A 16,800-nucleotide genomic window follows, 5' to 3' on the forward strand; every position below is an offset into this window, starting at 1 on the left:
TCTACAGTGCAGTACAGTATAAATTCTGACACATTTGATACACAACACTGTGTTTGGAGCTAAGATGTGCAATAATCATCAAAAGTCACAGAGGACACATCCTGCATGTCTACATTTCAGATGAATTTCACCATGTGTGATGTGACACTGACACTCTTTAAACAGTAGAGACTGAATTTAATATGCTTATTCACCACTCCCCCCCCCCCCCTGTGCAACCAAGAAACAGGAAAGACTTTAGTATGTATGGTCAGTTATAATGATGGGAAACTTCTGCCACAAATATTTGCTGATGATGACTATTATGTTTATGTTTTATGCTTTTAAGTTGAATTGTTGTTATTATTTATTTATTTAGTAAAATTCCAATAAGTAATAATTACCTTTCAGCCAGCCGGCTCATGTGGAATGGATTAAAATGTGAATGTAGAATGTGTAGAATCATTGGTGTCTAGGCTGTAACCTCATCACTCCCAACAGGGAAGCTCAGTACTACTGGGATGGAGTGGTGATGATAATGAGTATAGTGAAATATAGGGTGGATACCAAAACCTTTTAAACTCAGTGTCCTCTAAAGTCTGACACCACTCAGAGTACAATTTGACATCACTCATAGTGTTGGTCTGACAGTACTTAAAGAAAATATCGACATGTTTGCTTCTTTTCACTTTTATTTGTAAATGCATCTTGGATAGAACAAAGAAAAATAAAAAATATATATAATATATTCATATGTACTGAAATGTTAAGTTATGTACACATTTAGGTTTAAACTACAAATCTGCACAACCACTCATTTGTTTTAGGATATGGTATCAGAATCATCTGTGTCTATTCCCGGATGCAGTGATGTACACTCCTGCATATTTACATACATTCATAGGATGTGATTAAACACCTGTGTTCACACAAGCATTGACAATTCAAAAATTTAATGAAAGGAATGATGCTCAATGTTGTGTACCCCGCTTGTTGTCCATTTACATATATGAACGAAGCATGGACGGCACCGCCACTCCCCTACATATTCACAACAGGGCTACTACACGTATCAAATAATGTTTGAGGGCAATTAGGGTGTTTGTCTTGGCCTCACGAAGGTTGTTGTGACTACATATCCCATTAAGCAGGTTCTCCCTGTAGTTCAGCACCGTGGTATGTTGTGTGTCCACTGATGCCATCCCAGCATAACATAACTGCCAGCTGAGGTGGAAGGCTGTCCAAGGTGTCTACAGTAACAGATAAAGCAGAGCTGAGGCAGCTTTTGTGTCAAGTTGTCAGAAAACTAGTAGTTCAAATAAAACTAATTGCAGACTGAGACATTCAGTTCTGCGGCTGTGCACATAGAGACACGGGCCATGTCATGACACCATTTGAACAGTCACCTGAAATGTGCATCACTGAAAAGCCTGATTTCCAAAAACCTTTTAGCTTTGTGGTACAGTTAAGGCCAGAAAAGCAAACAAATACCAGCATGTAGGTACAGTTTATAGCTTAATAAAAACAACAACAATAAACACTTAACACTGATCAAAAGTGCGCTTAGCCTTTTAGTTGTGTTTCACTTTTTTTTGCATTTATTGTGTTGCGCTGTCATTCTCCTTCTTGCGTCTCAGCAGCTTTACAGAGCTGCTGTAAAAACGTGAGCGGAGTCCTGGAAGCTTGTTTAAAAATTTCCCTTTACTTTCTTAGCTAATCAGTAGTTTAAGTTTTTATAGTACTATAGTTCTCTCCCTGTAAATCAACACCACGTTGAATGACAAATACACGATCCACCTTTTCTGTCAATGAACTTAAAATAAAAAAAGTAGGACATAGACCCCTCACAGGCCTGTGGAGCCCAGGGAGACTCGTTATAACTCTGATAGTAGCTAATGGGGATCCCAGTGAACTTCAGTCAAACTTCCTTAACATTGCATAAGATGAGGAATGTGCAAGACAGTGGCAGCTTTCAGGAAGATAAAAGGCAGCTGTTTTAATCCAGGTAGAATGGACAGACAAGGCTATCACCCAATCAACCACATAATCCCGACTGAATTAAAAATAAATTTATCTTCTGCTGAGGCAGGAGATAAGGACAGAACAAACATACCAAAGCGCCAACAGCAATAACAACCGTCAGCTAATCACAGACAGGATGGTCAACTGTGTTGGCTTGCTTTTTTTTACAATAACTTAGAACAATCACAGACTGCTGAAATAAAAAGCAAACTGTTCCACTCATGTATTCATTTTTGACTTGATGAAGGCCAAAAAGTGTGTGCACAGACCCGTACGTTCACATTCACGAGAGTGACTGTATAAGAGTGATCCCAGCGTTTTCCAATGAACCCAATAATATGAGCAGGGTGTCAGTTTGCTGCGCGAACAGTCCGGTTGCTTCGTGGGAAACGGTGGACTTTGATGTGTTTTGAGAGGTGGTCGCTGCGGGCAAACTTCTTCTCGCATACAGAACACTGGTAGGGTTTGACCCCCGAGTGGGACCGCCGGTGTCGCGACAGCTCATCTGACCGTGAAAACCTGGGATAAAGAAGAAGAGACATATTCAGAGTCTGAGGTGTGTGGACATGAGTCATGAATCTGATTACACATTTACACACCAGCATAAACAGCCTGAACAGGTCGCCAGTCATTTACAGGACTGAAATGAATCTCCAATTAACTTAAACTGTATGTGTTGGGACTGTGGGAGAAAGCCAGGGAACCCAGAGAAAACCCATGCAAACACAGGAAGAACATGCAAACTCCTCACAAAAAGTCCCTTGTTGCACCCGGAACCCAGTACGTTCTTGCTGTGAGGAAACAGTGCTGAACACTGCACCACCTTGAGTAAAGGGATTAGGAGTTAGGGTTAGATGTAAAAGATTTTCTAATCCCTAAATTAGGGATTGTCTCAGATGTGTTAAAGTTGATCCACTCCACTTGTGTCAAACCACACATAATCCATCCTCAAACTGTTCTGTTCACAAGGAAACTATTCATCTCGGCTCCTCTGAAAAAACAACTGACAGTGGACGTGACAAAAACATTTTTATCTTGGCATCAACATTGCTGTAAGAGTGCACTGGAGATATTTAACAGCACTTAACTTGACAATCACCCAGCGAGCATGATGCAAGAAGAAAAACGAAAACCTTGATCTTTCCATCGCTCTCGCACTGTTATTTTGGATCTTGCTATGGCAACCTCCCAGATTCTCCCCAACACAGATCAGATGGCTGTGACAGGCGGCCCTTTATCATCAAGCCTTTTTCAAAGCATTATTATTTGTTATGACTTCATAGGTTGATGCTACAAGTCACCTGCAAATCCTTTGGTCAAGCAAACCGTCGCAGCAGCAGCAGGGTTGGCATGTGAGGCTAACTCTACTTGGCTGGAGCTACAGGGATGACTGCTAGGGGGCTTCTTCCCAGCAACCTAGTTCTCTGAAACTGACAGTCCCCAGCCACACTCTGCATCCCAGATGTTGCTCCGCTGACCTGACAAGATGATGAATTGATACTATCGCACACTGTAATTAAGCAACGACACATAGGTTGCTGCAGTATAAACCTGCTGTACTCTCAGTCACACGCTGATAAAAAAGGCTTACAGCTAAGGGCTCAAGTAATGCTGTAGCAATAATACACGCGATTAAGGTACATGAAGCCTCAGACAACAGTTCATAGAGAGAGACACTGCCAGTAACAACATTCTAAAAGCACCTAAAACACATACCCCATGCTTACTAGTCCTTTGAATCAAGTAACAACCTGGAGGACTGTATGGTTGGGATCCCATGGGAACCAGCACAAATATCTCAGGATATCTTTACTGTTCAGTGGAGTGGGAAGTCAGAGTCATCATCGCAGGATGGACATGGGGTGAAATTTCATACAAGAAAAATAAACAGGTTATTGGCTTTGCCAAATGTTTCACATAATGCACTGCCTTCCAGTAAACTGTGTGCATCCAAATCTGATCCACAAACTGGTTTAAGTAGTGTGTATAGATGGTCTCATGATGTAAACAGTAACATTATCACTGCCACTCTGGAGTCTGACATTCCAACATCTGGTTTGGATCTGTTGCTATGTGAGAGAACAAAACTGTCGGAGAAAACAGTGACAGGATTTATAACGCTTCATCCCCTTTCAGTCCCAACAGCATCAATTTGAAGCAGCTTGCTCTCTATTAAAGGGATTTGTTTACATTTCATGTGACTTCAAGTCTGAATAATTGTTAATAGATTTCTGCAGATTAAAAACCATCCATAAAGACAAACAATTCAGACTGATCCTCAGTCGGAATCTGGACAAGCAGGTTGGGAGGAAAAGCAAGTCCACACATACACCAGCCCATCCAACCCCACCAAGTGAGACCCTGGCTTCATTACACTGACAGTTAGCTTGAAAGAGTTGAGTAACAATGCATGGGCTTCATCTCGTGCTCTTTATGAAACCGCCCTGGGAAACTTGGCGCCTCCTGGCATTGTGTTTTTATTGTCCACCCGTGCGTCCATCCGACTGTTGTGAATGTGATATCTCAAGAACGCTGTGAGGGAAGTACTTAAAACTTGGTACAGAGGTTCACTTGGAATCAAGGATACAGCATTTACATTTTGCTGGTCAAGTGTCACAAGTCAACGTCACTGTGACCTCACAATTTGTGAACACAGTTTATCAGTAAATGCCCAGAGGGAGTTTCATTATATCTGGCACAAACATTCACTTAGATCCAAGGATGTCCTGATTAGAATTTGGTGGTCAAAAGTCGAGGTCACAACACACAATTTGGTCATAACTTCAGAATTAATTCATTTATTAAGGCCTATATATACCAATCATTGCATTCTTTCAAAGTCTACACTACATTTATTATATTGGTCTGGACAGACATGGTTGTAAGTGTAATATGCCTGGATGCCACAGGTATGCAACCACAAGACGACAATGAACCAACTGTAGATCATTTCCACCTGATGGATTTTCTGTGTTGTCTATAGTTAAGTTATCACATTGCTCAGAAGCTTTGGGTCTTGGTTTTAGACAAAGCCTAAAAAATATATTTAATCTTACTAATGTCAAAAATATGCAACATAGAAATCCTCTGTACTGCATGTTTTTACCATTAAGCCATCATTTATATCAGTAAGCAAAATATAATCACTGCAGTTCTTCCTGATTCCCTGCACAAATACATTTGCCCCAATGTCATAACAACTACAGCAGGAATAATTTTCTCTAGCAGAAAAATAAATCCAGTCACAGGACAAGGGTCAATAACCAATTGTGGAAAAAATGGCCCTTCAATCTCCAGCACCAGGTTAATTTGGTTTTTGGGGATTTTATAGAGGCCTTGTGTCAAAATGCAGTTTAAGACCTGAATTATTCTAGTGTGTATTGTGCTAAAACATGGTGCACATTTCCCAACAGCAACTTCTTTTCCATGGCCAATGTGAGGTTAAAACCAACCACAGTCTTTTAAAGTTTATGATTATTCATTTTAAAAGTCTATGAATTTTCCTGCCACGTTACAAAAACACCAATAGTTACCAAATGTTAGGTCCCAAATCTTGACAGCATCCATTTAAGTATTTACTCTTTAGTGCATTAGTTTAGCCATTGACCTAATGACATGAGAATGATTCGGATATCTGATGTGACAATATTCAGATCTAATCTGATCAGAAACACAATCTACTTAGCTTTAAGTGCAACAATTTCTGTTAAGTCAATCTTCCTGGAAGAGACTCTGCACTGTAAATTTAGCTGCGTCTGGGCTGACATTGTTCTTTTTCAAACATTTGAATATACAGTAGCACAATCCATTCCCTCTAACATTCCCTCTCTTTTCCTCCCATTCCATGTGGGGAACCTTGACTGATCCCTCTCTCCCCTTTCATGCAGCATGGCAGCCTGGACGTTCCTAGCCCACAGTCATGGTAACTATTCAATGCTTTGTGTTTGTTCGCTCCACTTCCTCACTCACCCCTTCAAGTGATAGTGTGCAAAACTAAAAATCTCAGTTACTCTCGGCTGCTCACTCCATTCGATTGCATCTCCCAGACTTTTTTTTCCTTTGGTCGGCCCCCTCATTTACCCAATCACATACAGTGTGTTACACACACACACACACACACACACACACACACACACGCGCGCGCGCACGGTCACTTCCATCCAAACTAGATCCTGCCTTTTGTGTACAGACAAGAGACCTTTGTTTATCAGAACACAGAGCCTGGATTACTACCGCACAGATTGCTCCCCTCATGTATTAGGACAAACTTGTACAGCATGACAAGAACAGGTGGCAGGTTGCCAGTTTGGTTCTATAGTCATGGACCTACACAAAGCTTTTATGAGATATTAATGATAACACAGAGCCTGATGCAGAGGAGGGTTTATAAATAGCTACATGCACATTCTTTCATTCTGGTTGAAATAATTCCAGTTGAAGATTTTGGGTCAGCTGTATTCATGGGATGTGATTTAAAACAGTACCTATACACTTCATCAGAACAGCTCTGTGACCAGCTCCAGAAGATGGATTTCTATCATCTGTTCAACTCAGTAGTTGCAGTTATTGTGTTGCTCTTTGTTTCTTATAAAAAATAAACTCTTGGTCAGTTCAGCTTGGAAGTAAACATTTTTTGGGAAGTGGAAAACAGACATTTGCTAGTATTGGCCTATATATGTATAGATTATTAAAAAAATGTAATGCTCAAAATCGTATCACCATTGGCTGCAAAAAGAGCATGCATTCAAGTTAACTTCATAAAATGAAAATAAAGTTCAATCAAGTAATAATCACAGATGTGCAAAGTGTGAGGAGCTGTTTTTCCCACAGGTTGAGCATTTACAGGGGGTGGTGGGTGGTGCAGCTCTGCTCATCGCTGACATGTAGAGTCATGTAGTGTAAAGGAGAAGAGTGTAACCCAGGTTATTCTCTGTGGCCATAATATACAACTTTCCCCTAAAGTTGTAACATACAGATGTTAGAACTTGTCAATTTTCTCTAAACGCCTCACATACAGGTGATCAGCAGACGATAGCTAGGTGGCTGCAAATCCCTACTCAGATAGTGCAGCGTAGCTCAGACAGGTTTGTGGCCAAATGTATTTCGTTTGAAGAGTGAAATGAGGCATTCTAAATGTAAGATTTACCAAAAGAAACAAGTGATTTGATCTACCAGGGCAGGTCACCCAAGTAGAGCTGATGTATGTTTTCTTTTATGAATGATCATGTTTGCTATGGCAAATAGCTAAAAAAAAACTACAATACCCATGACCCTCAGTTGCCAATCAGAGAAAATTCACATCACTTGCATTGCAATCAAGATCACAACATTTTCACAATTGTTTCTGAATTCATCCAGAAAAAAAAAAAAATAATAAGAAAAAAAAAATGATAATAAAAAAAAAAATATATATATATATATATATAACCCAGGTTCTGGGTTCGAATCCCGGTTCAAACCAGTGTTTGACCAGTGTGAGAATGGTTGTTTTTCTCTGTATGTGGCCCTGCAATAGGCTGGCGACCTGTCCAGGGTGTACCCTCTCGCCCAATGTTAGCCGGGATTGGCTCCAGCCCCCCCGCGACCCTTAAATGGATAAAGCGGTAGACCATGGATTGATGGATGTATATATATATATACATCTTTATAGGTGTAGTGGTGCATAGATGCAGGAATACAGCATATCCCCAGGGGAGGGGATTTACTACCTACCAAAAAAAAGTCCTACAAAATCATGTCAATGCGCATCTTTGAACCAACCAGCAATCATAATAAAGTATTTAATGAATAGCAGTACAATAGAAGCTGAGCTAAAATAAAAAGCTGTATGTTACTTATTGAGATTTTCAGCGTGTCAATGAACGTGTTATAAGCTTGGAAGCTGTGACGAAATATCTGTGATTGGCTGTGAGTGGAGTGAGTGGAAGTTTGAGAGTCAGCTAGAAACTAGTTGAGAGAGCTAACAGCAAAGATAACAGGTTTGCTAACAGCAGGGATTATGGCCCACAGTGTAGTTCTTCTTACTGGGGGACACTGCAATATTAGTATATTAATTTAATTGTTACTACTTATACATTCACATATAAGCAACCTTTTACTGTTGTTGTTGATTGAGTTGGAGATAATTTTAGCTATTTTATGAATGAATAAAGTCTTAAAGTAACCACAGTGAAGTAAAAAGTAGAATACTGTATTTCCCTGTGTAATGTTGGCCAAATTGGAAACATATCAGTTATGTACAATTACCATTAATGTATCTAAGTAATGTACTTAAGTAAATGTATACAGTAACATTCCTCATTAGAGTACATTACTTCAAAACAAAACAAGCTGTAGGTTGGGCATCCAGGGGGAGTGGGGTCCACTGACACTACAGTACACCCACCTACCAAGACACCACTACTGATGTCCTATCAGTAGATTTGGTTGCAGATGTTCTCTTTCTTAAAGCAGAGTACATTATATGTGTGAGAAACACTGAACAGATAAGCACAGCACTAACTGAAAGTCAGTAAAACATATGAATTCACCAGTTAGCTTGTAACTCCGAAGCCATGGAGGTGTCATGAATTAAAATACCTACATTCATTCAATTACATTGTTTTATCATTTACATATATTTGCTGGCACTGACTTTCGCGGTCATTCTAACAAAAAAATGGATTTGTTGTCACACTGCAGTGGAGTCAGTCTCACTTGCTGAACTCAGTTCAACTCTGGCAGCTCAAAATGCTTTAATGAGCAAAGAAATGGTCTCCCTGATGAAGACATCTAAGTTCACTCTCTCTGCCTTTCTCCGTTACACACAAAAGGTTCCAAATTAGATCTTGCTGCTTTATACTTAGCATACAAAAAATACACATACACACATGTACTCATACTGCCCCGGCAACTGCACAGCTGTCGAGTCTCAACGGGAGGTGCCCATGTCCATACATTCAGTCCCATTTTAGTTTACATCCTTAAAAAAAGACATCCTAGGTATTCTTGTACATCCCAGATATCTCACTGCCTGACAAGAGGTGTGACTGTGCAAGCAAGCCTTCCGCCTCACATTATTGCAATTAACACATACAAGGCTGCATGACAGCCATTAAAGTTCTATTCAAAAAAGGGGTATCTTCACTCGACTTTTCGTTAACGGATCTTTGTAAAACTTTGTGCTTCCAGTATCGTTGCTGAAACATTTTGTTAACACTCTTCTAACAAAAACATAGGGAAGTTTTGCTTCCATTGTAATGAACCTTTTTACTAACAATGACATTCATGTTAGTGGTGGTGGTAGTGGTGGTGGTGGGGTGCTAATAGATGTCCCTCAAAGTGACAGGTCAGTTCAAGTGTCGGTTAAAATCTGCACAAGCAACATGACACTATGTACAGCACATACAAATGTCCCACTGACATGTAACATGCACTACTGAAGGTTACCAACGACCTTCTCATGGCCTCACACAGTGGACACATGTTTCTATTCTCATCCTATTAGATCTTAGTGCTGCATTTGATACCATCAATCACAAAATTCTGCTAAAGAGACTAGAACACATTTGAATTAAAGGAACTGCACTAGAATGGTTTAAGTCCTACTTATCTGATAGATTTCAGTTTGTTAACATTAACAACAAATCTACAAGGTTCTGTACTGGGACTGATACTTTTCACTTTATATATGCTTCCTTTAGGCAATATTATAAGAAAACACCACATCAATTTCCATTGCTACGCTGTTGATACCCAGCTGTATTTATCTATAAAGCCAGATGAAACTAATCAGGTAGACAAACTTCAGGACTGTCTTAAAGACATAAAGGCCTAGATGACTTATAATTTTTTTCTTCTAAATTCAGAAAAAACTGAGGTCATTATACTCGGTCCTAAACACCTCAGAGAAACATTATCTGATCATATAGTTACCTTGGATGGCATTACCTTGGCCTCCAGCTCTACTGTGAGAAACCTTGGAGTTACCTTTGACCAGGACATGTCCTTTGACTCACACATAAAACAAGTCTCTAGGTTAGCCTTCTTTCACCTGCGCAATATCAAGAACATTATTCCTAATGTTCCTCAAAAGGATGCTGAAAAACTAGGTCATGCATTTGTCACTTCTAGACTGGACTACTGTAATTCATTACTGTTAGGATGCCCCAATAAGTCAGTTAATCCAAAATGCCGCGGCACGAGTTCTGACAGGAACTAGAAAATGAGATCATATTTCTTCAGTGTTAGAATCTCTGCATTGGCTTCCTGTAAAATTCAGAATAGAATTCAAAATACAAAGCCCTTAATAATCAATCTCCATCATATCTTAAAGGGCTCATAGTTTCATATATCCCAATAGATCACTTTGCTCTGTAAACGCAGGACTACTTGTGGTTCCCAGAGTCTGTAAAAGTAGAATGGGAGGCAGAGCCTTCAGCCACCAGGCTCCTCTCCTCTGGAACCAGCTCCCAGTTTGTGTCAGGGAGGCAGACACCCTCTCTACATTTAAAGTTAAACTTAAAACCTTCCTCTTTGATAGAGCTTATAGTTAGAGCTGCTCAGGTGTTTAATAAACCATTTCTTTATTATGCTGCTATAGGCCTAGACTGCTGGGGTACTTATATCATGAGCATCTCTCTCCCTCCCCCGCTCTCTCCTTCTCTCTCTCTCTCTCTCCTTCTCCCTTTTTCTCTCTCTCTCTGCCCCCATGTATTTACATTACATGTCACTAACTCTGTTTTCTCTCTCTCCTAGTAGATCTCTGATCGCAGAGCTGCAGGATCCAAACCTGTCATTATTATTGTAATTATTATTATTATCATTAATATCATCACTAATAATAACAACAGCATAATTGTATTTTTTTATTATAATTATCAGTCTGGTAGAGATTAAAGCGGGGGTTGTACAACTGTCCTCTCTCTCTCTCTTCTCTCCTACTGTCTCTCCTCCCACCCTCTTTCTGCCCACCTCTCCTCTCTTCCCCATTTCTCTCCTCACCCCAACCGGTCGAGACAGATGACCGCCTGCAACTGAGTCCGGTTCTGTCAGAGATTTCTTCCTGTTAAAAGGGAGTTTTTTTCTCTCCACCATCGCCAAGTGCTTTGCTCCCTGTAATATTGTAATATTGACATCACTATGTAAAGTGCCTTGAGACAATGTATGTTGTGATATGGCGCTATACAAATAAAATTGAATTGAATTGAATTGAATGTACTAATGGCTGCTTCCAGGACACACCAACTAATGGGGGGTTAAGCCCCTTTAAAACAGCCTGCTGTCTGATTTTATTATTGATCTTTAAACAGGCTTTATATAACCAGTCATAAATATGACTCAATCACTTAGTCTAATCCCCTAAGATAACAAACAAATAAACATAAAAAGAAAGTAATTTTGCTTGGGCAGAGATAATTCTGTCTGTGAAGGGTTTGTGTTGTCAGCCATTGTCCTGCATATTTAAATGAATGTAGACACACATACGCTCAGTCAATTCACACACTGCTCCACAGTACCCACCTCCATCCACAGCCCTGCCAGTTGCAGGCGAATGGCTTTTCCCCTGTGTGTCTCCTCAGGTGGGCCTTGAGGTGACTGCTCTTGGTGTACATCTTGGTGCAGCCAGGAAAAGTACATTTGTGCATTTTGATAAGATCCGCCACTGGATTCTTCTGGAACTTTTGACCTCCAGTAAGAATTCCTGATCCCAGGCTGCCTGAGCTATCCCCAAGCCCAAGAGGCTTGGCTGCAATTGGGACAGGTGCAATGCGTACAAACTTGGACGAGATGTTAAAGTTAGAGGAGGGCACAATATGGGGCACCAGCGCAAAGGTCTGACCTTGGATGTTGACTAGCAGCTGTGCAATTTTGATGTCTGTTGCTGTGGGAAGCTGTGGGGGCTGAGCTACTGGTACTACTGTGGGCTCCTGCTTGATCTGAAGGGGCTGAATCTGCAGGATGACAGGCATTCCACTACTGCTATTACCACTGTCTGTTGATAAAGGTTTGTTGACTGATGTGTTTTTGGCCCCTGATCTGGACTCATGTGTGGGGTTAACTAATGTAGCTTTGGTCTCACTGGAAGCAGCAGAGGCCAGGTCAGTGGTGCTGGGAACAGTTTGGTCTGAATACTTTGCCTCTGGCTCTAGCTTATGATCAGAGGATGCCTCCTTGCACCACTGGAGGCCAACTTCTAGACCAAGAGATTCCTCCAGTCCCACTCCCAACTCTGGGCAACCCACTCGGATCTCCTGCTTCATTGTCACTACCTCCATATTCTCCTCCAGGAATTCTTCAATCTCTTCCAGAGTGGGCTGAAAGGACACTCCAAGTTGTTTCTCTGTCTCCACATTGGACCAGTTGAGGAAATCAAAATGTTCCTCCTTTACTGGCTCACGTTTGTAGGGCTCATCTCTCCGTGAGTCCCAGAGGAAAGTGGATAAAGGTATAGGTGCCACAGACCCAGCAAGGACACTGTTAGAACCTCCCAAAGAGGCCTGGGACAGCATGTGGTCCAGGATGCTATCCTGGCTCTCAGCACTGGAATTGCTGCCATAGCTTGAGCTGAGCACCTGTGAGTCCGGGCTAGAGCAGGAACGAGGGCTGGACGACTCGCTCAGTTCGTCTTCCGAAAGTGGGGATGGCATCACCTGGTAGGACCCCAGGTCTGTCACCATGTTAGACAGCCAGTGGGCCAGTGGAGAGCCACTGTAAGGAAGAAAAGTATCCTTTGTCGCTGGGAAGTTATCTACCATCCCTTGCTACTGCCAAACCTCTGTCTCTTGTTGGACTCACAGTCTGTGTTTAGAATGATTTATAAGAGAACAATTCCTTGTGCAGCTTGGAAAGTCAGGCCAAACAAACCCAGGTCACCAAGGCCACGTTTCCCACCCGTGTAAGATAGTGAAACACCTGCCGTTCTCTCTCAGACTGGAAAAAGTAAGCGTCAGCGAAACAATCCAAGGTCTCCAGTCAGGATACACAATGTCTAAATAGAAAAATAAAAACAGAGACACAGAGAAGTCTGTTAATCTTGATCCCACGTGTGCCTTCTGCTAAAATTCAAAATATGGCCCGACTTAAAAAGAAAGAGCATGAAATTATTAAATATCTGTTAAAAATGTCTATAATCCATCTGTCAGCCTGTATGAGATGCAGTCACGTCACAATATCAGTGACACCACTTTTTTTTTTTTTTAAACGTAATTAATTAAAAACCACAAAAAGGGGTTGCTTTGCAAGTTCATTTCTTATTTCAGCCTATATGACCACATAGGTTGTCTGTCCCTACCCTTGGATATGACATTGTAGGACCATAACAGCAGCAGAGGTACCGGACATTCATCACCATGGTAACAATAATAAACACATAGTTATGGTTGTGAAATGGTCATGCATGAAAGAAATGCTGACAGGAAATGACCTTCTGTGTGAAAGTCTTGTGTGATGTCGAACGATCCATCTACTTTGTTTCTCTACATGGCAGCTAACTTCCTCCTTTACTCGCATTAAAATTACTATGGCCGTTAGAGGTTGCATAACAATAAAACATAACTATGGGTCATAGTAAACTGCTTGCATAGATGTTTTTATACAACAGTCTTATTTAGTTTTCAAGCATAACTTAAACAGTATTTTTGTACAGTATTTTGTTACTGCTTAACCCTTTACAGATATTCCATACTTGTGACCCCTTATCACAGACATCGAAGAGCTATGCACAGTTCAAACAAGTAGTGATGTTCCCTTCTAAAAATTTTAATATGATGTGACAATATACAAAATACTAAAAGTTTCACAAATGTTCATATTATAAAAACATGTAGATAACACATGGTACTATATCATCTATATACTTAATCATCTATTCCACCGTACCCATACCTATCTCCACAGCACTTTGTCAGTGCTGGAGAAAGGTCTGGCTGCACCCATTAACAATCTGCCATAGTGCCATTGTGTTTATTTATTTAATGAATCACAATTGTATTGAGTCTTGGGAAGCACTAAGCAAAGGATGCAATGACATTGCCCCTGCAAAATAGTACTTTGGGTGAAACATTTGCACATTGGGATGCAAATTCCCCACAAAGAAAATGCGACCAGAAAAAAACAATGAATGGTGTATACCGACTGTGTGGTTGCAGGATCCAAATCTGTGTCCAAACTTGTCAATTGTTTATAGGCAGGTTGCAGCTCAGAGTTATCTCTCTCTAATTTCCTAAGCAAAGATAATTTCGAAAAAAGGTGACCGGTCGGAAGTGGAAGAGGAGGAGAATGGCACCTGAAATTGGCACCAGGAGACAGGCTTGAACCGACACCCCACATCAGGTGAGTCGGACTAATCATTACCTAACAACATCACTACAATACTATTACTTTTAAAGTCCTGTGTGGCATCAACACAGTATTTATAGACTTTATAAGTGTCACACCCTTCATGTGGTTCAGCAGTGAGGGCTTACTGTACGACAACTGCAGTAAGTAAGCCAAAAAAAAACATTTTAATGATTTGAATTTATAAATGTATTGATTTATTTATGCTTTTCACACAATGTGGTGGTTTTAATTTACATTCTCATGTACCATTCTAGAGATTTGTTGATTTCATGGTAGAATATGGTAAAATAAGTGATTTATCTTTCTTTAAGGATTTAAAGAAAGATTAGTATTTGGATTGTTTTTCAACAATCTTATTTCTTTTGATGGCGGCCAAGTATCAGCTGGTCTCGTCTATAAAAGAAATTGTATAATGCTTTTGAACTTTATCACATTTCAAATTGACCTTCATAAATAGGTTATTTTCCTTGAACAGGGAGCCCCCACCACCTCCTCCCTTTACAGGGGCCCCTACGTGGTCTCAGTGACCGAGAGTAAACCCAGGCGGGGGGGGGGGGGGGAAAGAAAAAAACACTGTCAACATTATAATCGCAAAACACGCATGGGCCAGCAGTCAGCAGTGTGCGCTCCTGTGCTGCGTGAATAAAACCACCTACACTCCTTAGAGAGCATTAAAGCAACCAAGTCGAAACATATTACATGACAGTCATTAGGTGCAGACTGCAGGTTAGGGCACGTGAATATTTCTTGCACATGTTCATCGTACAGGGTGTTCTTCTACCAAAGATTTGAATTCACAAATATCACAAGTCTTCTAAACTTTGAATTATAAACAACCCGAATTTAGCCAACTTAATTCAATAAAATACAATCTTTTTGTATTTGCAGAGTAATAACAACAATTACATAACCACCATCGGCTCGAACTAGTCACACTTCGCAGGCAGCGTGGATCGGGGAATTTAAAAATCCTGTCACAATCGCCGCTGCGAGCAGGAGAGGAAAACTCTCAGTTCATTCATTTACACCGTTGCGCTAATCTGCTGAAAAGCTTCACCACAACCGCGTAGTAATCCGCATTGGGCTGCACACACGAGTGTGCCGTGTTCCCCGGCCGTCCGCTCCCCCGCGCGTTAACGCGCAGCGAGTTGGCGCGCGCCTCCGCTCTCAACGTAAACATGTTTTCGTCTAGCCCGCTGCAGCACGGGCTGTGGCACGGAGCGGGAACACGCGCACCCTGCACCCCCCGGAGAGGAAAAAAAACCTTCACACTCACCTCGTCCACTCAGAGCAAATACATGTCCAATGCAAAAGGAGCAGGAAGGGTTTGTTTATATCCGCTGCGTCCGACGGGACAGTCTGTTACGAGAGCAGGGCTTTGCCCTTGAGATACACCAGGCAACAGCAGCAGCTTACGACTGGACTGAGCGCTCGCCGAGTTGTACCATACCATGACCGTCACATGACTGGCGGTGTGCTCCGGGGTCCTACTGTAGTGAGAAATAAGAGGCTGCTGCTGAAGGCTCGTCCCCGCTCCGCAGCCTCATTGGACGGCGGTGGCGCGGTGGAGGCGGGTAGTCCAGCGTGTCAGTCAGACGGAGGCTCTGCTGCGTGGAACAACGTGTGTGCAGCAGAGTTGTAGCCTGTAATCATGACAAACAACCACCGCAGAGGACGTTAATAGAAGCGGATCAGTCGAGCTGCATGGTCTAGTGGAGGACGCAGGATGTTTTCATTGGCATAAATAACACCTGTTTAAAGAAATGTGCACGATCCCATTTGGAAACAGATTCTTGATCAGATACTGTATTAATGATGAGATAAATCTGTCAGATTAATATGACAGATTTATTTCATGACTCCAATGTGGAATTTTGCTTAATTCAAAAGCAAACCACATTGAAATGAAAAACAGAAAATAAGATGCAGGGAGTGGAAAAAGAAAAAAAAGGCTTGTTTGTTTGCCTCGTACTGGAATAATAAAACTGTATTGATTAAAACAGAGGTTAAAGTCTGTTTACTCAGAGTCCCATCACTCCCGCTGACCACTAAAATGATGGTGGTTATGCATTATTTTGAAAGGCAAAAAGTAACCTATTGCAGCTCCTATGGCACCACACAGCCCACAGCAACAGTTGTCTGTTGGATTTTAACCTCTGCAAATAAGTTAATATTTACTGGAGTGTCCCTGAATAAAACCTGTTTGATCGTTCGGTGACAACTTTTCTACACATGAGAATTTAGAACGAATCTTGTAATTTGAGGTTGGCAGAGATATTATTGGCTGGTTGTGGATCCTTACGAGTTTGAAGATCAACAGTGAGTGAATAGTGCTGATCTTTAAAACCAGTAGTGGGCAATGACAAATAGCCAGCTTGCAATTGCCTGGTGTGAAGGACTGTGTCATTTTGACCCAGTGGTTTCCAGTGTGGGAGCAATCTTTTGAGAATAATACAGTTATATCAATTATTACAGTGC

At 41.2% G+C, this 16,800-nt stretch overlaps 1 protein-coding gene across 1 annotated transcript; it reads right to left on the minus strand.

The window, feature by feature from the left end:
• Positions 1–653: 653 nt before the first annotated feature.
• On the minus strand, positions 654–16,198 carry LOC118309162 (Krueppel-like factor 15). The gene is made up of 3 exons (XM_035630974.2): positions 15,599–16,198; positions 11,503–12,970; positions 654–2,520 (listed from the first exon to the last, which is right to left on the minus strand). The coding sequence occupies exons 2-3, from the start codon at positions 12,735–12,737 to the stop codon at positions 2,352–2,354; spliced, it is 1,404 nt and encodes a 467-aa protein (XP_035486867.1). The 5' UTR covers positions 12,738–12,970; positions 15,599–16,198; the 3' UTR covers positions 654–2,351.
• Between the last annotated feature and the right edge of the window lie 602 nt (positions 16,199–16,800).

The sequence above is a fragment of the Scophthalmus maximus genome, chromosome 6, assembly GCF_022379125.1.
Source record: "Scophthalmus maximus strain ysfricsl-2021 chromosome 6, ASM2237912v1, whole genome shotgun sequence".
Classification (NCBI taxonomy): domain Eukaryota; kingdom Metazoa; phylum Chordata; class Actinopteri; order Pleuronectiformes; family Scophthalmidae; genus Scophthalmus; species Scophthalmus maximus.

Excerpts from the sequence above, each read along its gene's own strand:
- LOC118309162 (XM_035630974.2), bottom strand. The coding sequence starts at position 12,737 with ATGGTAGATAACTTCCCAGCGACAAAGGATACTTTTCTTCCTTACAGT. Across the intron at positions 2,521-11,502 it reads TGGCAGGGCTGTGGATGGAG|GTTTTCACGGTCAGATGAGC; the intron begins GTGGGTACTGTG and ends TCTTTATCCCAG.